Genomic DNA, 24,018 nt, shown 5'->3' on the forward strand with positions numbered 1-24,018 from the left:
TCATTTTAGGGAATCGCAACTAGAATATCATCATAGATCCCACACACCCAGTCATGACATTTAGCTACTCATGTTTTTATGCAAAGAATCAATCATAGATAATGAAAACATATTAAGAATTACTTACAAAAATAATCGGTAAATCAACAACCACTTGATAGTCTCAAGATCGAAAGGAACTCTGTCCCACCGAAGACAATTAATCTCAATCTAAAATCTCCCCCCTCAAGTTTCTTTTCGTTCCTCCTTCTGTAACGTCTGATGCCACATAATCCCCTAAAAAATGACCTAAAGTAATTCAAAATAGAATGTTTAAAATGAGTCCTAATCAAGTTAGGACTGAGTTTTCAGGCTTTGTCACGGGCACTACCACGACCCGTCAAGGGATTCACGGATCGTGAAGCCCTCCGTGGTCTTGCCTTGGATCTTCCCCAGAGTGGGTCTTCAAACTTGGTCGCTGGAATGTACACTTAGTCGTTGGAATGTACCACGAGAGACACCATGGTCCGTAGTGAGTGTCACTGCCCGTGAAGTCACTCGTGTTCTTCACTTGTTCAAACCTTCTTGTAACTCTTTCCTGCTTTTATACTGGTTTAACTTCACGGTAGGTACCACAGTCTGTGTAAATAACAACGGCCCGTATACCCCTCCGTGATCTTTACTTGGTTGTTCCTGCTTTTCATCTTTTCAGGTCCCAGTTCTGCCTTACTTTCACGAACTCAACCACGGACCGTTATGAAGTTAACGGTTCGTTACATTGGTCGTGAACTTCACTTGTCGACATCAGTTCTGCTTCTTTTTCTGTAAAACCCAGATTCTGCCTACACAATTAACAAACCCATAAAATAATCCCGAAATATCACTTAATTCCAGTATTAGTTCATAGTTATGAAGCGTCAAATGTGCTACGATTTCGCGGCATATCAGTAGCTCACAACTAACTTGTGTAGAATGATTGAGTGTTTGGCACTTGGCAAAGCTTTTGTCAGAACATCAACTAGTTGATCATTAGTCGAAATGTGATGGAGTGTAATGAGGCCTTCTTGCAGTTTAGCTCTAACAAAATGACAATCCATCTCTATGTGTTTTGTCCTTTCATGAAACACAGGGTTCTTTGCAATGTGAACAACTGCTTGGCTGTCACAAAACACAGATATAGGCAAGTTACATGGCAAATCCAATTCAGTCAGCAGCCTCTCCAACCATACTAACTCACCCACCACTTTTCTAACAGCTCTGTACTCTGCTTCAGCTGAAGATAAGGATATGGTTGTTTGTTTCTTAGATTTCCAACTAATAGAGTTGTCCCCCAACAACACAACATAGCCACTTACTGATTTTCTTGTATCAGGGCAGGCAGCCTAGTCTGAGTCACAATAAGCAGTAATTGAGCAATCTGTATTATTGGACAAATGTATACCCATGCAAGGATCACTCTTGAGATATCTGAGAACATGGTAAGCATCCTTGAGATGTGGTTCTCTAGGATTTTGAAGAAATTGACTGAGGTGTTGTACACTGAAGGCTATGTCCATTCTTGTGTTGGTCAAAAAGTTAAGCTTACCTACTAACTTCCTGTAGTGTGTAGGATCTTTCAACAATAAACCCTCATTTGCTTTAAGTTTAACAGTGGATTCAAGAGGTGATTGAACAGGTATGCAATCTGAACAGTCAAACTCTGTAGCAAATCTGTAGTAAACTTCCTTTGAGAGATTAGAATCCCAAATTCCTTGTATAAAATTTCCAAGCCTAGGAAGTATTGTAGTCTTTCCAAGTCTTTAATCTTGAACTCATTATGTAGATAACTTTTTAAAGAGTTGATTTCTGCAATATCAGTGCTTGTTAGGATAACATCATCAACATAAACAACAACAAAAACCAAAGAGGGACCAATCTTCCTATAGAACAAAAAGTAGTCACTGTCTGAATGAGAGTAGCCTCTTGAGCACAAAACTTGTGTCAACTTATCATACCATTGTCTACTTGCCTACTTCAATCCATACAAGGACTTCTTGAGTCTACAAACTAACCCTGCATCTTTCACCACGAGGCCTAGAGGTACATCCATATACACTTCTTCATGTAAGTCTATGTTGACACCCAATTTTGGCTCTCCACATTTGTTTAACTAAAGTTATAATAATAATAATAGTAATAATAATAATAATAATAATATATATATGCTATGAATCTTTGTAGGAATAAAAAAGATTTTTAATTATTTATTTTATTTGATAAATTTATTTCATAAATACTATTTTTTATATAAAAAATTAAATATTATATTACTACTTACTTTCTCATTTTTCAAAATTCACGTAAAATAAATATTGTTTTTTTTAAGGGTTAACTCGATTTTTCTAAATTAAATATAATTTCTATTATAGCGATAAATATTTTTTGACACATTTTCAAAATTAGGAAAACTTAATTAATTAATGAGCTGCTAATTTATATTAATTTTATTTTTAGAATCACTAATTTTAACAAATAAGCTAGTCTTGCAAAATTATTATTTTTAATTTAATAAACTATGTCTATTTAATAAAGAAGAGGTTAAAATTTAAATGAATTTAATTTGAGCAATTTTGGCAATCCAAGTCCCCTTAAACCGGTCAATCCGTGTGTGCCACGTAGGCGAGCACATGGATTGTGCTTCTTAACTTTTAATCTCAACCCTCTATTTTAATCCAACAGCTTTAATTAATTCATCTTTTTAATATATATAATTATTACCAAATATATTATTAATCTTTTTTTTTAACCTTTGATTTTTATTAACCGTCCGATCAAACATCGAGATCAAACCAAAGACTAAAAGACCCCTACTCTACCACCACCGCCCTATACTCTGTTCTTCTTCCAAAATCACATTCACATTTTCATCTTACCCAAAGATCACCTCAACATCTTCTTTTTTCCAGAAAATCGGACGCTCCAGGCTCCTCTCCATCACCTCCCCCACGTGCTCCCCCATCCCCCTCGTCAGAATGGCTCTGGTCGTCGGAAAAACGCCTTATCAATCACTCAATGCTTTCAAATCCACCTGAAAAGGCGATTCTTGGGGGATTTTTCTCCCCCTTCATCATTAGTCCTCCCGTTTTGGCTTTTCAAGAATTCAAAGTTTGAATTCTTGAAGCCAATAGAGGTTGCGATTTTGGCAATAAAAAGGAGCCATTTGGTTCCTTCTAAGGACGAGAAAAAAAAGGATCCGGAAATCAGTTAAAAAACATCCAAAAATCGACGGGAAAAATCCATCAACAAACTGAAAACATCCAGAAAATCATAGAGTTTCAGAAATAAACAAAAGGGTAACACAAAGCTTTTAGAGTTCGAAAGTTCGGTTCTGAATTCGAGTTTTGAGGAAGTTAGGAGTCGAAATCTCTTGACGTCAAAGCTCTTGTTTGCTGCTCCAAAAGAGGTACATTTTTGTTACTCTTTCGCTTTTATCTTGTTTGTTACGAATCAAACTGATCTGAGTTGTTGTATGTGAAATAGTGAACTGTTAATTTGAATTAGTGTCTTATTTTCGCCATGACTTATCTTATTCTGAAAACTAGCTGAATCACTGTTTCGTTTTTATTCAAAATAGTTTGAATGTTCATTGTTATAGAACCTCATTATGTTAGACAAATCTTTGTCCTATTATTCTTGCGCTTATTTTCGAGTACAAATCAATAGTTGCGGCCTGGATTAGTAGAGTTTAATTTGTTATGATCGTCTTGCAGAATGAATGATTCTTTCGTTTCTATTCATTTGGTTTTCCCTTTTGGTATTAGAGGTTGTCCAGGTTTAGTTTGGTTGTGTAATTGTGTTGTTTTCCAGGAATTGTTGGTACTGTTTGTCGTTTGCTGTCAGATAGTATTATGACATGAACATGCCTCATCTAAGTTATATTTGTCTAAACACATACAGTTAAGACCATTAGAGTCATCCTAATCTGTCTTGTTACACCAATTTTTTTTAGCTTTAGTTTATTGGTTCACCTTTTAGCTAAAAATATTTAAGTTAGAAAGTTTGGAATGTGTTCGCTGCCCAAATATCTGCATGTTAAACATTTTTGACATGGATTGATGAATATTTGCACGTTAAAATCTTTCTCCCTGTATCAATCAAGTTTTGGGATGGTAAATATTTCCCCTGTTTTCAGTTTTAAAATGGTGGCATGATACTTTATTATCGTTCTGCTCTAAATTAGTCTTAATATGAATTAGCACTCAAATGACTAAGCAGCCGCTCGACTTTCTGCCCCCTATTTGTTTTAGACTTTTGGTCTTAAAGTTAGTAAAGAAGAAAAGAAATTTTAATTTTGTTGATCAGAACATGTGAAATAACTCATAACCAATAGCATTTCTTTACTCTGTCTACTTGGTGTATTTTAGTTAGTAATGACTTTTGTTGGTTGTCCAATGATGCTTTCACGATGCTTCTCTTAGATATTAAAATGGGCATATGGACGGTTTAGATATCTGGACGTACGATAGAACATGAACAAATCTATGAATACAAATGTCTCTTTCTATTTACTAAAGTGCACTACTTATTTGCTGAAAATTGGCAGATTTCAAATTGCACATTGTTGTTGTCTCATCTTATTGTGAAATACATGAGATTAATTTTTGGTCTGCTAGCTTGTCCTAAGTTTTTTTTTTATTTTTTATTATTATTTTTTGCACATTAACTAGTTGTCTGTAAAATATGGAAACTCGCGGCTGCTTATGTTGTTAATATAAACTTGAGTTGAATCGGCTTAAAAAGCGCAAGACATGTTTATATTTCTGCCTTTGAGTTTTACAGCGATTTCGTGAGATGATTTGTGTTGCTCTCTGCTGTTAAGTGACATTCATGTTTAGGACTTACCAACACTTTTCCTTTGTGTGTTGAATCGCAGATAGTAGGAAAGTGTTCTTGTCTTTCTTACGACTCATTTTGGTTGATCTGAAAACACATCTTAGACAACCCTTTTACTTGCCTGTAGTTTGGATCAAGAAGTTTAGGCTTGATAATAAACTATAATGAACTGACATCAACCTAAAATATTTTCTTATATATATGAAGAAAAATATATATGTGAAGTAGCAGCTCTCTTGCATCTAGAAGATGCCTTAACTTATTAAAATCTAAGCACATCTGCTTAAGATTGCTTATCCAAGAGTCTGCATACAGGCTGAATTAGAATGTTATTTTTTTTGATAAACTCTTTTCATATTTATAATATTGACGGCTTGTTGTATTAATTCATAGTAAAAATTACGTGCTAACTTTCCTATTTTTTTTATTTTTGTACATGTACACTTGGGAGCGCATTTGGAGTTGTGTTATAACTCCATCTCTCTCCAAATTAGAGAAGCTAATGACAACCTGCATTATCGCTCGTGTCTAGCAGCCTTTTTCGCGTCAATAGTGTCCAACGCTTCTTTCTCACTTCAAAGTTTCATGTGCTTTATCTAAATATATGTGTTGCTATTTTCGACTAACATTTTCCATATTAATGTTTTTCGTATTTATATTTATGCTTGCTTTTATTTTGTTTGGTTTGGAACAACTAAGAACGATGGTAAAGTATAGTCGTTCACCCCCACATCCCTTTAGGTATTGGGTTTATTATAGTTATTTAGTTTAGAATGACATTTTTCAACTAAATTTATTTGTTACTTGACACATTTTTGATGGTTATGAAAACATATCTTTTAAAGAAGTTCACACGGGGAATAATATTTTTAACTGTTGTGAATTTATTTTCAGATTTTTTCTCTTTATAAACAAGTATTTAAAGTACAAGTTTTTAGCAACTTAAAGTTTGATATTTGGGTCTCAAAAGTGCAGATTTTGGTGGTTCAAAGTGCAGATTTCAAGGTTAAATATATCACCTTTCTTGAGAGTTTAAGAGTGGTATATTGAGTCTCAAAAATGCAGCGTTTTGAGCTCAAAAAGTGCAGTGTTTTGAGCCCAAAAAGTACAGCGTTTTGAGCTCAAAAGAGTGCTGAATTTGAGCTCAAAATGTGCATGATTTGAGCACAAAAAATGCAGATTTTTAGCTTAAAAAACTGCACCTTTAACAAGCTTTACAAAGCAGTTTTTTTTTTTCAAGTTTAAAAAATTATTTTGCATAACTTAAAGTATAGATTTTTTGAACTAACCGTTATTCTTCGAGATTTTAAAAGTACAATAGTTTGGGGTCCAATGGTGCTTTAAACACTACTTTCGAAAGGAAGAAGAAACGTCATTTTAAAAGACTAAAATGGATGTTATAAAGCTCGCTAGAATCGTTACCTTTTTAGTCTTAAAAACACACGGCTTAAATTATTCGTTCCGAGAAGGACCAAAATATTCATTAGCTTTATCTATAAACTCTCACTTAGGATAAACTCTCACTTAGGACTTTATGTTCAGGAAAAACTTATCCTTTAAAACTCTCAAATGATTTTGAAACTAGCGTAAGGCTAAAATTGGTACCGTTTTAGATTATTTTATTTTTTTAATAAGTAAATAAATAAGGAAGTAGGTCTATATATTTTAGGGAAAATTGTGCATAATGGCAAACTATTAATTTAAAATAAATAATATAACTACTGTTTCATTTATTTCCTTTGAGTAGCTACAGTTTCACATATCTTGCTACTACTGACGGGTCTCACGATTTGTATAGGTAAATAAAAAGAAACGGAAGTTATTCCTTTTATACAATTCACTTCATCTCCTTCCTCTCTCCCATACCCTTCAATTTCTCCTAAATTCTCTCCACAAAATTAGTTTGAATTTCAAATCTTCACCACTACGCTCTCAATCGCGACTTCAAAAATTTCAGGTACTGCCAAAACCTGTCTATATTGATTTTTTTTTCCAATTTTTCAGATCCAAGTTTGAAAATGACCCAATTAGAATGGATGAAATTATCACAAAGTCAAATACAAAAGGCGAATCTAGTTCAACAGAGAAGAGGAAAGCAAAATCAATTGATTCTACCAGTGATCAGTCAAAATCATCTGAAGACAATGTCCCTGGCTTAGTGGACCGGATGGATCTGAAGAAGTTAATGTATATGTATAAACAATAATTATTGAGTTCTATTTTATGATTATATAATAAGCCCATTTGTATATATGTAGTAATACTTTCTCAGATTTATTATGTTTATTTGTTTGTTTTTACAGTATTTGTATAATTTTTTGATTATTTGTTGTATACACCATTATCATGCATATGAATTTCCTTTATACAATTATATGTTGTATAAAAATTAATTGTATATATATAACAATTGTTTGTATATAATTTGTTGTTTGTATATGTGTCATAGTTATATATATGTGGTAATTTTGTTTATATACAATTACTATGTTTTAGTTTTAGTTTGTTTATACAGATTCTATAAATTTTGCACAAAAGACACTGTATATACAAGTAGCAGTAGATATTAGCATTTGTTTGTATATAATTTTTCGTTTGTATATTTTCCATAGTTATACATAACAATACATGTCTGTATAATATCTTTAAGTATATATATGTAGTAATTTTGTTTATAAACAATTACTATGTTTTAGTTTGTTTATACAGATACAATAGAATCCCAACTAATGAAGAAGTCATAGAAGGAAAGAAATCCAATTAAAATATAATGTGCGTGAGTTTAGCGATTTTCTTCTTTTTTTTTGTGACAGAAATTAACGCATTTTTCTTTATTTATTTTTTAAAATCAAATTGTATATAAATTGGCAAGATTATCAAAATATACATATTAGAAAATCACAACAAAAAAAACATATATTTATACAAATTATAGCCAAGTCAATTTAATATACAGATTTTAAATATATTTTATACAAAGTATATCTACATATACAAATTACAACCATATACAAATATTCAATTGACAAGCCTAACATAATAGGCATATACTTATACATATTGTATATAATATACAAACTAAATTATCACAACAAAACACGAACCTGCATTGAATTAATATGCAAGTTCACAAAAATTGAACCACAAAATATAAGATTATACAAAACGGACTAAATCATATACAGATTCCACGTATATACATATACATAGAGTATGTGTATATATAAACTACAACTACAAATAAATATATAATTGACAAGCATAACATAAAAGACTTATACATATACAAATTGTACACAATATACAAACTAAACTATCAGATATACAAACTAAACTATCAGAACTAAGGACGAATTGACACTGTATATATATACAGTTTCATTGTTCATTCATAAATTCAAATTAACGACAACAAATATACAAATCAAAACAAACAACATAGATTACTATCATAATATACAATCCTGTAAATTAATGACTTTCAAAAAATAAATCTACTTTCAAAAATGAAGGATAAACAACAATATCTTCCGCAACATTATAGAATCACATTTTTTTGCAGAAATAAACAGATGATCTTACTCGAATTCGAAAAATACTTTCAAAAATGAAGGATAAACAACAATATCTTCCAGAACATTATACAAGCACAATTTTTTTGCATAATTCAACGGATGATCTTACTCGAATTCGAACAATGATTGCGACTATATGAGTTAGAATCTATTACATCTAAAAAAAATACAATTCAGATTGTTCATTCACTTGATGAATGTTTAAAAGCAAAAATGAGTTTCAATACACGAAAAACACCAATTTCGATATGTAAAAAGTAAAATCAAAGCATTTTTCGGCATTAAATACATTTTACTTCCTCTTGTTATCTCTAAAATTGATTTGATCTCGATTGCTTGAAGAGAATCACCAAAACTTGATCGATGTGATTTACCCAGTTACAATGGAGTCACTACTGATGAAGAAGTCGTAGAAGGAAAGAGATCTTTTTGCGTGAGTTTAGCAATTGTCATCCTTTTTTGTAACATAATTTACAGCCTTTTATTAAATTTATTTAAAAAATAAAATTGTATATAACTTCAAATGAATCCTGAAATATACAGATTAACAGCTTCATAGCAAACATAAAATTTCCTATGGAACGCAATTATGCAAACTATAGCTATAGCATACAAATAGAATTTTTTATCTTTGCTATACCTAAAATTTCCTCTATACTTTATTAACAAAAATAAATGTATAACTATAGAATAAGTCCCAATAGTTAGGTACATTTTATATTCTTGACATCACCCCTTTATGAAAGTATATTTGCTATTGTCACTTTTTTTTTTTAAATCAAATATTACTAAAACATTTTTAACATGTTATTTCAAGATTTTAGATATGCCAACAGGTTCAAATACAAGGTACATACATATATATGTCATATGCAAAAAGGTACACATCCTATATATGTTTTTTTTTTCTCTACATGTAACTTATTATTTTGATACATTTCATATTTTTTTTTTCATACCTACTATCACTTTTACAGATGTTACTTTTTTTATTTTTTTTATATAATTTATAAATCCATACACTTTAACATACACATTATTTTACTACATGTTTGCAACTCGACTACTATATCATTTTATTTTATTTTCTTTCACGTCTTAATTCTATATATAAATTAAACAAGAAATTTTTATATCATTTGAACTCAACATTTATTTTGGATACATTTATATAAAACACATCTATATTTTCCAACATATAAAATTATCATACATTTTAGTACATTTATTTATTTACTACCGTATGATAAACATTTACTATTAATTTTATAGACATATATATGTCGTACCTTGTATTTTACCCTTTTTTTCTAAAAATAATAAAATTTACTTACCATTGATTTTTAAAGAAAAAATAAATAAATAACAAGTTTTCCTAATTATATTTTTCTAAATTGAGTTTTAAGGACTATCTTCGGATAGGCTCTGAGGGATACTTAATACCTTCCCCTCGAGTAACCAAAACCCTTACTCAGAATCTCACTGGTTTCACAAATCAAAACAGAGTTTACACTTACATATAAAAAAATGGTTTTCTTAATATTTCCCTTAAAATTTAGGTGGCGACTCTAACACAATTTTTTTTTTCAAAAATCAGAGTGACAGCCATATTATGTTGTGAACTGTTTCGAAATAGGGGTGCATTAGTCTCCATGAAGGAATGCATTGTTCAACATCCAGTTGAAACATATCCCAACCCCTTTTAATAGCTATACTTATTAAAGTCCTAATTGTCGTCAACTGGGGAGAAAGTCTCATTGTAATCAATGCCAGCTAATTGAGTGTATCCCTTCACAACAAGTCTATCTTTCAACCTTTCTATTGTGCCATCAACTTTATGTTTAACTTTGTAAACCACCTGCATCCAATGGACTTCTTCCCTATGGGCAGTTTAACAAGGTCCCAAGTGTCATTGGCATAAAGAGCTTTAAATTCTGATGTCATTGTTGCATGCCAAGCAGGATCAAGTGATGCTTCATCATAAGAATGTGGTTCATTGTCATGTAAAAGACTTTTAACTGCTTGTTGGCTATTCTGTCCAAGACATGTGAGGGGCAGATAATTTTCAGAAAAAACAAAGTGAGAAAAAGGTGCTGAAGGTGTTGAGGATTGGTGTTGTAAGGAGGGCAGGTAGTGGTTATATTCTTTCAGGTAGGTTGGTGTAATGTTAGGTCTACTAGACCTTCTCAGGTTTGGTATTTGATCTAGATGTTGAGTAGTGGTGTTGGGCAAGGGGTGATCAATAGAGGTTTGGTCATTTAGTGGTGCAGGATTAATATTCAGTGAATGAACAAAACTTGGAGGTGGTGGTGTTTGTGAAGGTACAGGTAAACAATGACAACAAAAGTGGTGTCATCATCCAACACAGAGGTTTTGCTAAAGACACCATAAATGAAATTTAACATGCTTGGATCAATATTAAATTTTTCAATGCTGTTGCAAAACTATGATCAGACTCAGACTCATAAAAAATAAGAGAAAAAATATTTTCATGGAATGTCACATCTCTGGAAACATGTATCTTCTTGGTGCTTAGGTCCAGAACCTTATAACCCTTTGTATTGAAAGGGTATCCAACAAATATGTAAGGTGTGGTTCTTGGATCAAATTTAGTTTTGTCGCTTTTTAGGGTAGGGAATCATAGACACCCAAAAGACCTAAAGTGGGAGTAAGTAGGATTTTGGTGGTAAGGCATCTCAAAAGGTGTTTTGTTATGAATTACTGAATTGGGAAGTCTGTTTAGTAAGTAGGTGGCTGTCAAAATACATTCTCCCCAATATGTAGTGGAGAGTTTGGACTGATACAACAGTGCTCTGGCAACCTTTAAAAGGTGCTTGTGTTTCCTTTCCACAACACCATTTTGTTGTGGTGTATAAAGACAAGTCTTTTATTGTATTATTCCCTTGGTTTGGAAGTACATGTTGGTTTCATTGTTAGTGAACTCTGTATCATTATCAGTTCTTATTGACTTGACATTGGTGCTAAACTGATTTTCAATCTGAAGGATTTTACAACATGAAGGGTGTTGCTTTTGCAACTGAGGAGGTGAATTCATGTTGATCTAGTGAAATTATCAACTATGGTCAAAAAGTATTTGTAATTATTATGTGCTGGAACATGATAGGGTCCATATGAAGGAGATCAAAAGGGTTGGTGTTGGAAACAATGGTTTTAGTTGGAAATGGGAGTCTGGCCTGCCTTGCCATGGGACATATGGTACATGTAAAGGGCTGTTTGGGTGAAAAGTTTATGGGAATAGTGGGAATGCCTTTCATTTTAACAAAGGGGACATGACCTAGCCTATTATGCCACAAGTGATCAACATTGTTACCATGAGACATGCATGACATAACATGATTATTTAAGATAGGAACAACAGCATTAGAAGTACAAACAGGAAACACAATATTATTCTTCAAACATGTGGATCTTACAGGTGAGGCAGTACAACCTGTCATACTAGAAGTATCATGTGAAGTACTACATGAGTTCTTAGGAGAGACATTAGTAATTGGTAAAAAAGGAAAACAAGTAGGTAAAGAACTAGGTGCACTAGCTGCAATACAAGAAACATAAGTTGATGCAGCAGGAGGGGAAGTGTGGCATTTTGAGCATAGAAAATAAAGTCCATTGTGTGCTCTACCAATCTCCAGAGGGCTCTTCAGTGAAGGGCCCTGTATCAGACAAGAAGAATTATTGAAACTGACAGTCCCTTTTAAGTTCAAAATCAAGCAGTGTACTGAAATTAAGTTGAATTTGAAACTATGTACAAACATTACTTTATGCAAATTGAGTGAAGAATTCAGACATGCATCACCAATTTCTATCACTTTTACTTTGTAACCATTTGAGAGAGTAATTAGGAAAGGATGGGGCAAAAGTCTAAGGTTAATGAGAAGTGACTTTGAGAAGGTCATGTGGTGTGTTGCCCCTGAGTCTATGATCCAAGAATCAACATGAAGTTTTAGGCATTTACATGATAAATTCCCAATAACAGAAAATGAGGAGTAGCAAGCTAGAATACCTACAAAGTTGACAGCTCCACCATTGGGATTGCTCGCAGTTTCCCTTGTAGTATTGTTGCTTCCTTGAACCTGGATGTGTTCCAACAAGCTCACCAACTGATTGAATTGTTGTTGAGTCAGTGCTTAGCTTGATTGTTCATGCAATTTTCCCTTTCCCTTGCTCATTTCATTAGTCTTGGCAGGAGTATCACCCATCAGTTCTTCAGAGAATCCATGAGCAATGGCTGCTGTTCCGGCATTCTTACCCTTAGTGAACTTAAAGTCAGGAGGGAAACCATGGAGTTTATAACACTTGTCTTTGATGTAGTCAGTCTTCTTACAATACTCACAAAAGAGAGTGGACTTATTTGGAGGTATACTAGTTCCCCCAGTGTTCTTATAAGGGGTGTAGTTAGTCCTAAAGTTGGTGCTGGTACCAGCAACATTCACATGAAAAGAAGCTGAATCCAAATTGAACTTGTTGTGAGGTCTGACCTCCCTCTGTTTCTCCTCTTGAACAAGAATTGAGAAGGCTTGAGCCATGGTGGGCAATGGATTCATCATCAAGATGTTACATCGCACAATAGTGTAAACTTCATTCAGTCCCATTAGGAACTGAATGAGTCTCATATCTTGCTCAGCTTTGTGCATTTTTTATTTACCACCACAAGTGCACAAACATGTGCATTGTGAATTAGTGTCCAAGGCACTAAGCTCTTCCCATAGTTTCCTGATTCTGGTATAGAAACCAGTGATATCTAGGTTCCCCTGACTAAGTTCGTTGATTTCACAGTGCAATTGAAACAATTTAGCTCCATTAGTTTGATCGTACCTGTCCTCCAGTTCATCCCAAAGTTCTTTCGCATTGTCTACGTACTGCAGGCAATCTCTGAGATCCTTGGATAGGGAATTCGATAGCCAAGATGTCACCATATCGTCGCACCATTCTCACTGAGGGAAGGTATTTGAATCTGGAGATGGTTTCTGTATCTTGCCATTGATGAAACCTATCTTATTTTTTACAGATAATCCACGAAGAACAACTCATCTCCATGAGCGATATCTAGATCCATCGAATAGAACTGGAACAATTGTGGATTCGGCATTTTCAGATGGATGAACATAAAATACACTGGTCAGATCTGCAAAAACATGAATTGGAGCTTGATTCCCAGTCGAAGTCTCTTCCTAAGAGCTATTTTGTTCCATAATGTGCAAACAGATCTGTTTGTGAGTGAAAAAGAAAGAGAAAAGCAAAAATTGGTGATGAATTTGCGAACACAAAAAATCAGCAGGAATTGAATCGTTAATGATGAAAATTGAATCGTTATGGCTCTGATACCATATTATATTTAAGCAGAACTTATGGAGAATGTCAATTCTCCATTGATGAATGTTGAGCTAAGCTTTAAGAGAGAACAAAAAAGAAGAAAATCTCTGCAATTTGGGAATAAAAACTTGACTTCATTCAATGATCGATGTACTGTATTTATACAAAACAATATTAAGAAGATTCTAGAAGCTAACTAATCAACCTGCACAGTATTCAAGGAATAACCAATCTAACTAACAAAATCATGAAAGGTTAACTAACTTATAACTAACTGACTCTGCTCAGCTAAAAACTAATTATAAAACTAATTACATTTTGAATAAAATATAAACTATATATCTCAACAAGACTGTATTGTATTGTATCGTATCGTATTATATTGTTTTAGTGAATTAATATTGTAACTTTGCTTTTGGATGCAAGGTAAATTAGAGAAAGTTAGGTATGATAATCCTTGAGATCTCGATAATCCTTCTTTAATTGGTAGACTTTTTAGCTTTTTGTGATCAGTGATGTATATATTTGGTGAACCTGCTCGGTGTGCTTAGCCAATTCCATATTTGTTATAAGTTATTAATTAGCCTTTTCATTACTATTGTGAAGTAGTAAATACATTGAGTAAAAACTCATTCACATCGGAGTGTTTATATCAATTCAATATTGTTTGACATATGTTGAAATATACAAATTTATCGTTTAATCATGATTAAATATTATATATTTTTATTTTATTAAATTATATTAATTTAGTGTAAAAATTTGTACATCAATTATAATAAATATTTTAAAAATTCGCTTCATACACTCAATCGAGCTTAATATTAAGTCTTACTGCAGTGTTCATATTTCTAGTTAGAAAGAAAAATCAATTGGTTTTCTTGAAATAAAATAATTACTTTTGTTTTAATTATAGGAAATGCAAAAGTAGAATTTAAAAAAAATGGATTTAAATAGGGATAATTGTACAAAATGACAAACTAATAATGTTAATTAAATGAACTAACTACCATTTCAGTTATTTCCTTTAATAAGCAAAATCTTGGTCACTTTGCTATTATAGGGCCCCATCGATTTGTATAATTTATTAAAAAAATAAAACAAACATTTTCCTTTTCCCTTTCTTTTATATAATCTCTTCTCCTATTTCCTTCATATTCTCCCAAATCTTCTCCCCAAATACAATTTCAAATTACAAATTTCTCCAACACGTCCTCATCTCGTTTTCAAAAGAGAAACGTTACTTCAAAAATTTCAGGTACCACCAAAACTCATCTCATTCTATTAATTTTTGTTAATTTTTTTCAATTTAAATGTTTTTGTATATATAACTTATTTTTTTCAGTCATTTACTGTATAATCATTATTTTTTACATTTTTTGTGCTGATTCATGTCTTATACTATTTGCTTATACAATTGTGGTTGCATAAATGTATAATATTAGTAGTTATTGTATAATGTTCCTTTAAACATACACATTTGCTCACACTTATACACTTATTTTTGGGTCAAGTAAAAAAGGAAAGATAAAACTGACGTTTATACCAGTGGCGGACCCAGGATTTTCGTTCAGGGGGTTCGAAAAATAAAAGTATAAACGTGTAAATAAGCCAACAAAATAAAATTTCAAGGAAGTAGTAGTATATAGTTTATAGGTACAAAAAGTTAGTTTCGTTACAAGAAATCTGAAACTAACATGAGTGATTACAGTGAAACAAAAAGTTAGCCCTTTACAATATGTCAATCTAGAACTAGGATGCTAAGTAGAGCAAAAAATGGAGCTAACTAGAACAAAAAAATTAGCACTTCGTAATGTCTTACTCTAGGACTAGAGTGCTAACTACAAACTCCAAAAAGAGGTCAGTGCTAATACTTCTCAAGCACGTTTACAATACTATTCGACGAGGTTTCATTGCTTGAAAATACAAAATAATATCATCCGTTGAAACATCCTTAAACACATCTTTCTCCATAAAAGGAACCATGCAACCGCTCAAGAAGTCATCATTCATTTGACTTCGCAACTCATTCTTAATAAATTTCATTCCCGAAAAAGCTCTTTCAACGGATACAATGGCAACTGGCAGAAGCAAAGCAAATTTAACCAAACGAAATATAAGAGGATAACATGAATGTTTTTTTTGTCTGAACCAATCTTTTTGAAAGATCACAAAGCCCATGTAAATCAGAGAACCTTTTATCGATATCACGGACATCAATAATGTAATTTGCTAGTTGATTCTCAAGTGCACACATGCTAAGTTCATCAAAGTCATCAGGATATAATTCAGTCATTCTCATTATTTTCTGGATATCAAAACTTGAAAATGAGTCTACCGGATTCAAACAAGCAACTCCATAAAACAACTCGGTTGTCACCTCATCAAAACGATCATTGAGTTCTTGCAATTGCCAACCAATTATTTTACAAAATACTTCAACACGATAATGATGAAAAACAGTATAATCAGCAGATTTACGTCGTGATCTTCCAGAATTAACATACGGCTCATCAAAATTAGGCACTACAATATTATACTTGATACAAAATGCAGAAACCTCAACAACAAATAAATCCCATCTTTCATTTTCCCTCAACTCTTGCAGCCTTCTCTTGGCCACTTTAACAAGTAGCATGGCATTTGCAATGTCTTGCTCCTTTTTTTGTAAACATGTACTAAGATCATTAGTAATTCCTAAAACTTCTTTCATCAAATGCAACATGAATGCAACCTCATAAGTTTGAACAATTCTGATATATCCTGTTGCCCTGGATCTTTCATCCATAGAATGTGCAGTTTTAACAATATTATCAAGAATGTCCATAATTGTACCAAACTTGAGAATAAAACAATTAAAAGATTTGAACTGAGATCCCCAACGAGTATCGCAAGCTCTAGAAATACCAACTTCTTGATGCAAGCCTCTACCCGTTTTAAGCTCACCCATATCAAAAGCTTCTTAAATTTTTTTTTTTTGAAATTCTCGATAATCATCCATATGTTTATAAGAAGCCGCCAAAACATTAAAAATATTTGAAACCAAATGAACAAGTTCTCCAACTTGAAGACATCTTTTAGAAACACCAACAAGAGTTAATTGAAGTTGATGAGCAAAACAATGTATGGAATAAGCCGATCTACTTTCTTTCTTAATCAACATCTTAAGGCCATTGATATCACCTTGCATATTACTTGCTCCATCATAGCATTGTCCACGCACATAAGATAGACTCAAGGAATGTTGAGAAAGTAAATTGACAATTGCTTCTTTTAGAGATAAAACACTAGTATTTTTAACATGAACAAAGTCAAGAAGTCTTTCCATCACAAATCCTCTTCTATCAACATATCGTAAAACAACCGCCATTTGCTCCTTGCGTGAAACATCAAAAGATTCATCAACCAATAAGGAAAAATAATCACCATTTAGTTCCTTTATGATGCCCTTAATTGTTTCAATCTTGCAAGCAATTACAATATCTTTTTGAATTTTTGGACAAGTCATTTGGTCATTTTGAGGAGCATTTTCCAATACAAACTTACGAACTTCATCACACTTTTTGAGCATAAAATGAAAGAATCTCAAAGAAAATTACCTACTAGTTAAAGTGATAATTTAGATTCATCATGACCTCGAAATGTCAAGCCTTGTTTCACAAGAAATCTTACTACATCAATTGAAGCTGCTAAGCGGATCTGATACCCATGCTTATCTTGATTAAATTGTTTCTCAAATGAAGCATGAATGGATTGTTGTTGTCGCATTAGATCTTCACATTTTCTTTTTGACTGATTGTGAATGCTAGTATGCCCACCAACATGTGTTTGCAAACTGCTTTTTTATGCCAACTTCTAAACTCCACACTCGAAAATGTTTCACCTCCGCCTTGAAGATTGTTATTTTGCTTGAATAAAATAACAATACAAACAAAAGGTTGCATCTTTACTTATACTATACTCTAACCAATCAGGAAATTCATCAAACCATTTATGATTAAAACGACGCACATCTCCAAAAATGTTTGTTTGTGGAAACTCTCTTAATAGAGGTTGACAAGGTTTTTTTGGAGATAAGCTCTTCTAATAGCGTCACGATGATTTGGATGATATTCCAAGATTTGAGTTCTTTCACCTGGATCAGCCTTTAAAGAACTTGAATCAAATTCTTGAGAAGAATGTGATGCTACTTCCAAATGATTAGCATTTTCTTCCCGATTAGGTTGATTCTGAGCAATAGAGTTTGAATTGGATACTTTAAAAAAGTACTTCTCCATTGACTATGAATCTATACAAAATAGTTAATTGTTAAATGCATTAAAGATAACTTTTTACAAATTACATTAGATATTACCATCAAAATTCAAATGGTTCATCAATCTAGTTACGACTATCAAAGAAAGAATAGAAAAAACAATCAAAAAAATTTCACAATTTAAAATGAAGATAGTCAATATTCAATCAAGAAAGACAAACTTTTCAAGAAAATGGAGAGAAAAACTTACCTTGGAGAAAAGACAAACAATCAACTCTTTTGATTTTAGCTTTGAGCTTCCACTTCAGATAATCAGAGATACTACAAGTCTACAACCTTAAAAAATAAAGACCCATTTAATTTCTTGAAAATTGAAAGAAAAGAAGAAGAAGAGAAAAGGGCTTTTACCTTTTAAGCAATAAGCATGAGTTTTGATTTTTCATTTCGAATTGAATGTGAGATCCAAGCATGAAGTATCAAGTATGAAACAATCAACAATAGAATATTATGGTAGATGATTTTAATATTTGAGTTTTTAGTTGGGGAAGAACAAGAAAGTGATTTAGGGATTTGGAAAGTGAAAAAGTTATTAGCTTTTAGGAATGGGAGTATGGGACCCTTGAATTTTTTGAGTTTAACACCACATTTTAGCACATTTTATTTTTTAAAAAAAACATGAAAATCGGAACTGGAACTAAAAAAAAAAAAAAAACTAAAAGTAAAAAACTAAAAAATAAAACGCTAACCTAGGGATTTGATCCCTGGACGTCAGGCTTAACTTTGAAGGGAGTTGCCACTGGGCTATCTCCTTCACTTTGTCATTGAGAGGGTTCAAAATATATATATCCACATAAATCCAGAAAATTCACCTTATATATACAGTGTAATTTTTTATTGAGGGGGTTCGGGTGAACCCCTTGGACAACACGTGGGTTCGCCCCTGTTTTATACTGATCACAATGATAAAACTGAAGTTGTTGTTTGTGGGTCATTGGACTGTATAATTATGTGGGTCATTGGACTGTATAATCATTATTTTTATATTTTTTGTGTTGATTCATGTCTTCTATTGTTTGCTTATACAATTGTGTTTGTATAAATGTATAATATTAGTAGTTAGGAGCCGTTTGGTTGCTGGTTAGAGTTATGCAGGTATTAGAAATACATGTATTAGTTATGCATGTATTAGTAATGTAGGTATTAGTTATGCAGGGTTTAGTTATGCAGGGTTTAATAACTTCTTTGGGTGTTGGTTTGTTATGTTAAAAGTTAATAAACATTATATACTTCTTAAAAATAAATTATTTGTCCTATTGAGTTTGACAAATTTATGGACGGTCAACTGCAGCTAGAACCTTTTACATTGCAACCCAAGTTCACTAATTCCATGCTTTCACCGCTTCAAAAAACACTAGAACCTTTTACATTGCAACCCAAGTCCACTAATTCCATGCTTTCACCGCTTCAAAAAACACTAGAACCTTTTACATTGCAACCCAAGTCCACTAATTCCATGCTTTCACCGCTTCAAAAAACACTAGAACCTTTTACATTGCAACCCAAGTCCACTAATTCCATGCTTTCACCGCTTCAAAAAACACTAGAACCTTTTACATTGCAACCCAAGTCCACTAATTCCATGCTTTCACCGCTTCAAAAAACACAAAAGGTAAAAGATAAAGTAGAAGAAATAACGAGTGGGACAAATTCTCATCTATAAGGCATGTAAAGAATGTTCAATTTCATATCAATTACTCAATGTGAGAAATTTTAGCAGTAACTAAGCTCAAGTAGATGCTATAGTTGAAATGACTGGAAACATATTGTTCTATTGTGCAATATCAAATTCTCTGAAAAGATGAACAATCATTCTAGATCTAGAAATGTGTAAAGATGATCTGAAAGTTTTCTAAAAAGAAGTGAAGTATATTTGATTGAGAGTGAAGGGTAGAGTTGTCAATTTGTATTTTTATTCATGTATTAGTTATTCAGGTATAACTTATTCCATCTACTATAAAAAAAAAAGACTGACTAGCGAATATACAGAAAGACACATTCGTAGCCAACTAAAATTTTGCTACGGACTGTAATTTTATAAAGTTTTTGCTATAACATACAATTAGCAATTTTTAATTTGCTATACGTAAAAATTTCTCATTTAAATACGAGTAAAGCCCACTTATTAAATAGAAAGTTGCCAACATGAAAAGTTTAGGCCCAAAAGTGACCCAAGTCCAAAACAAAACAAAGTCAACAAACGGATGATAAGTTCATAAAAACAAAAAAAGGAAATTAAAGGACGTAGAATTGTTTTCATGATGTTGTCTAGATTTAATTTTATCAAAGAAAAGGAAGAATGTGATGTTATAGAGAGAGAAAGGATGGTGAGAGAGAGAAATGAATGTTAGTAATACTAACTCTTAAATATTGAATTTTTTGGGGAAGATCATATGAATTTGATACGAAGTAATTAATATTATGTCATATTTAAAATACTTTTAAATTAATTAATTCAAAAATAATAAAATTGATAATTTACTGGACGATTGTGGAGCTCAATTTATCTTCACCAAACAAGGTACATAGCTTGAAAAAGCATGAAAATTATATTTTTGATTTATGTGTGTCATTGTTATACAAGATTCATGCTAATCTTCACTATATGATTTCACTTTTATCGAATATTTCCCAAAGGGACAAGAACACACACTTAGGTTGAGGATAGTGAATGATAAAGTTCATGAATAAGATGATCCATCAAGGGACTTTTATGCACGAGCTACTTATTGCGGGGGCTTGTTGATGGCCAATTATTGATAAGTTTTGCACAAACTATTTCTATTTTAGGATGATTTTTAATTTTGTTTCTTTAATTAATAGTAATCATTGAATTTTTTCCCCAATTGGTCATTTAATTTTAAAAAATGTAAGCTAAAGTATTCTTAACTAGTGCCTTGTCCAACAAAAAAATAAAAAATTAAGAGATATAACTTTGTGAGTTCTGAAGTTGAATTTATGATTTGTTATAAGACATATATGTCTTAAATTTTTTTTCTTGTAAGACATAACTTGTGTGTTGTGAATTTTATCTTGAGATTTTTCAATGTTAAAGGCATTTTTGGACACTTTTTTGTTACTTAATGTGTTGAAGAGAGAAAAAATAAATTTAATGGACAAAAATTAAAAATCATCTTAAAATATGAGCATTCATGCCAATGACCCATTTGTTGTGAGGTCGTGTGGAACTTTGTTTGAGAGCGATTATTGAGGTGTGTGAGTAAAATTTCATATTAATAATTAAAAATATTGTGAAGCTATATATAAAACATGTGAATATTCTTAATATAGTGTATAGTTTTTTTTATAAAAAAAAATTCACTCAAGCCTAAATTCAAAAGGTTATTAATATTTTATCATACTATATTAAAGATATATTTAAAATAATTTAGCACAACAATTTTGTCAAACTTCCGGTCAATTCAAAAGGATATTAATATGGAAAAATTACTCAAATACACTCTTATGTTTCCCTTATTTCTAATATTCCCTTCTATTTCTAAAAACCTCTAAAATCTCTTATTTCTCTTCTAATTCTAAATTATTTTATAATGTATCCGAGCTAGTTTTTAATGTATCCGAGTCACGACCCAGACCGTCGTGATTGGCACCCACACTAACACTCCGGTGTGAGAACCACTACTACAATTCAACCAAGCAACTAATCTAAAAACTAAGGAAATTAAGTTACAGAAGCAAGTTAAATACTAAGGAAATAAATAGCACTACAACAATAAAGGCTTTTAGCGGTAATTAATATGCACTTTAGCGGTAATACAAATTGCCACTAAAACTTTTACCGACATTTATTTAATGGGAAAATTGTATATAATAGCAAACTATTAATTCAAATTAAATACTATAAATATAGTTTGATTTAATTGTACCTCATAGCAAATTGTTGCTATTTCACCTCTCTCCTAGTGAATCTCGCTTGCCACTCTCGTTTTTTATACAAATGTAAGTGTATGAAGTGTGTTTGTGTTTGTATAAAGCGAGAGAAAATTGTATATATACATATATTTTTGTTCCCCTCTCTCCCCTCTCCCAGATCTCGCTCGCCACTCTCCCAAATCTCGCTCTCTCACTCGTCTCTCTCACTTTATACAAAAAACGCAAATTGTATAAAATACGTTTGTGTTTGTATAAAGCGAGAGAAAATTGTATATATACATATATTTTCGTTCCCCTCTCTCCCCTCTCCCAGATCTCGCTCGCTCACTCGCCTCTCTCACTTTATACAATTGATCTTTTTGTATATGTATAGCGAATTGTACATATATATGTTTGCTATGAAGCGCAATTATGCAAACTTTGCTATAGCATACAAATATGATTTTTGTGTTTGCTATATGTGAAAGTTGTTTTTATTTAATTGCCATTGGATCCAATATCGCTAAAGGCTTTAGCGGCAATTATAAAGAGTGCCGGTAAAGATACCAACTATTGCCGCCAAAAGGTTTCAATTCTAGGGGCATTTATTTACCGGAAATAACAATGGCCACTAAAATCAACTAGAATTTACATCTTGCATGATCACTAATGACGCACCTTATTGCAATAAAACTGCCCACAAATTGACAAATACTAATATTAAGAAATGACGTCCTTCATTAAAATCACAATAAACAAAAAAGTAACAATTCATTCATAATCATAATATGAAAAAAATTACACCACTTGATTCAAAAAGCTAATCTTATTCTAATTTCAATAATCTTCCATATTTCAAATCCCTAAACATCATAGAGTACATATCTATATCCTCTCATAAACCATTATCTCGTGTCCTCTCGGATGTCATCATTCCACATCAAAACAACAGGATACTCTGCACCAGATGTCTTCTTAGATGCTATCAGATCCACTGGATCTCAAATTGTCATGCAAAGATGAATTTCTTAGGCATAAGGAAATGTTTCACTTGTATTTATTTCCCTTTTAGGACCTTCAAATTTTCCCTTCAGACTACCTGAAGTTGTGTCCGACTCTTATATGCCCATCAATGCTTTCAGGAGAAGGCAACTGACCATCAGGACTAAAAGCCAGAATCTTTGTGATCTGCACCATATGTCAAAAAATAAAAAACTAAAAGGTATTTATATGAATAAGACGTATCTAATGCCATAAATCATTTGGATGATATATACGAGACAATTTTTTAATGCCAATCATTACTCATTTACCTTCTAACAACTTTAAACTAGAATCACCTTGACCAATCTTCTATACAAATTCTCTTTCGTCTCCACCAAATGTTTCCAACCAATTAGCATTTATCGGGCTGCAGCTAATAGCTTAGTGTCACGTCCCGCCACTTCGCAGTAGAATTTTGCGTCCGGATAGGGGCGGAAGGGTCTAGAGTTGTGGAGAGGTTTCCGGAAGACTCTAGAACCCTTTAGATTATTCAAGAAGGCTAGAGAATTCCTTAGAATTCTCTAGAATAATTTAGATAGTTTCAAGAAAGCCTTAGAATTCTCTAGAGGTATAGAGAATTCTAGAAGAGGGGCTTTTGTGTAAATATTAGAGGGACTTGTAAGTAATTTTTATTTGCACTTTAGTCCTTAGGATTTAGTATAAATAGGTGGTGCCATTCATTTGCAAGGCATCCAACCAAGAAAGCAACCAAGCAAGTTGTAAAGCATTCCTTCCAAGCTAATACAAAAGCCTTCTTCCAAAAAGCTCTCTTTAATCTTTCTAAGTCTTCCTTTACATTTCCTTAGCGATCTTAGCATAAAGGGCTTACTTGAGCTTACAAGATCGTGAAAGATTCGTGAGTAAGTTGTCAAGTGCCGCACAGAGTATTAGTAAGACTCTAAGTCCGTGACATTTGGCTTTCTGATCCTCTCATCTCCTCTCTATGGTCTTGTATCTCATCCCTTTCTAGTTACTTCTTTCTCGGTTTATCTTTCCTTAGTTAGTGTATTATTACTTTGTTATGCGTAT

At 32.3% G+C, this 24,018-nt stretch overlaps 1 protein-coding gene and 1 long non-coding RNA gene across 2 annotated transcripts; one reads left to right on the forward strand and one right to left on the reverse strand.

Annotated features, from left to right (window-relative positions):
• The first annotated feature begins 2,843 nt into the window (after positions 1 to 2,843).
• Positions 2,844 to 6,832, forward strand: LOC107058516 (uncharacterized). The gene is made up of 2 exons (XR_001472101.1): positions 2,844 to 3,421; positions 6,650 to 6,832. It is a non-coding gene; the product is annotated as an uncharacterized lncRNA (long non-coding RNA).
• Positions 6,833 to 15,647: 8,815 nt separating this feature from the next.
• LOC107058514 (uncharacterized) lies at positions 15,648 to 16,710 on the reverse strand. The gene is made up of 2 exons (XM_015304319.1): positions 15,933 to 16,710; positions 15,648 to 15,841 (listed from the first exon to the last, which is right to left on the reverse strand). Exons 1-2 carry the CDS (start codon positions 16,708 to 16,710, stop codon positions 15,648 to 15,650), a joined length of 972 nt encoding a protein of 323 aa, XP_015159805.1.
• Between the last annotated feature and the right edge of the window lie 7,308 nt (positions 16,711 to 24,018).

This window comes from Solanum tuberosum, unplaced genomic scaffold (genome assembly GCF_000226075.1).
Source record: "Solanum tuberosum cultivar DM 1-3 516 R44 unplaced genomic scaffold, SolTub_3.0 scf00514, whole genome shotgun sequence".
In the NCBI taxonomy this organism is placed as follows: domain Eukaryota; kingdom Viridiplantae; phylum Streptophyta; class Magnoliopsida; order Solanales; family Solanaceae; genus Solanum; species Solanum tuberosum.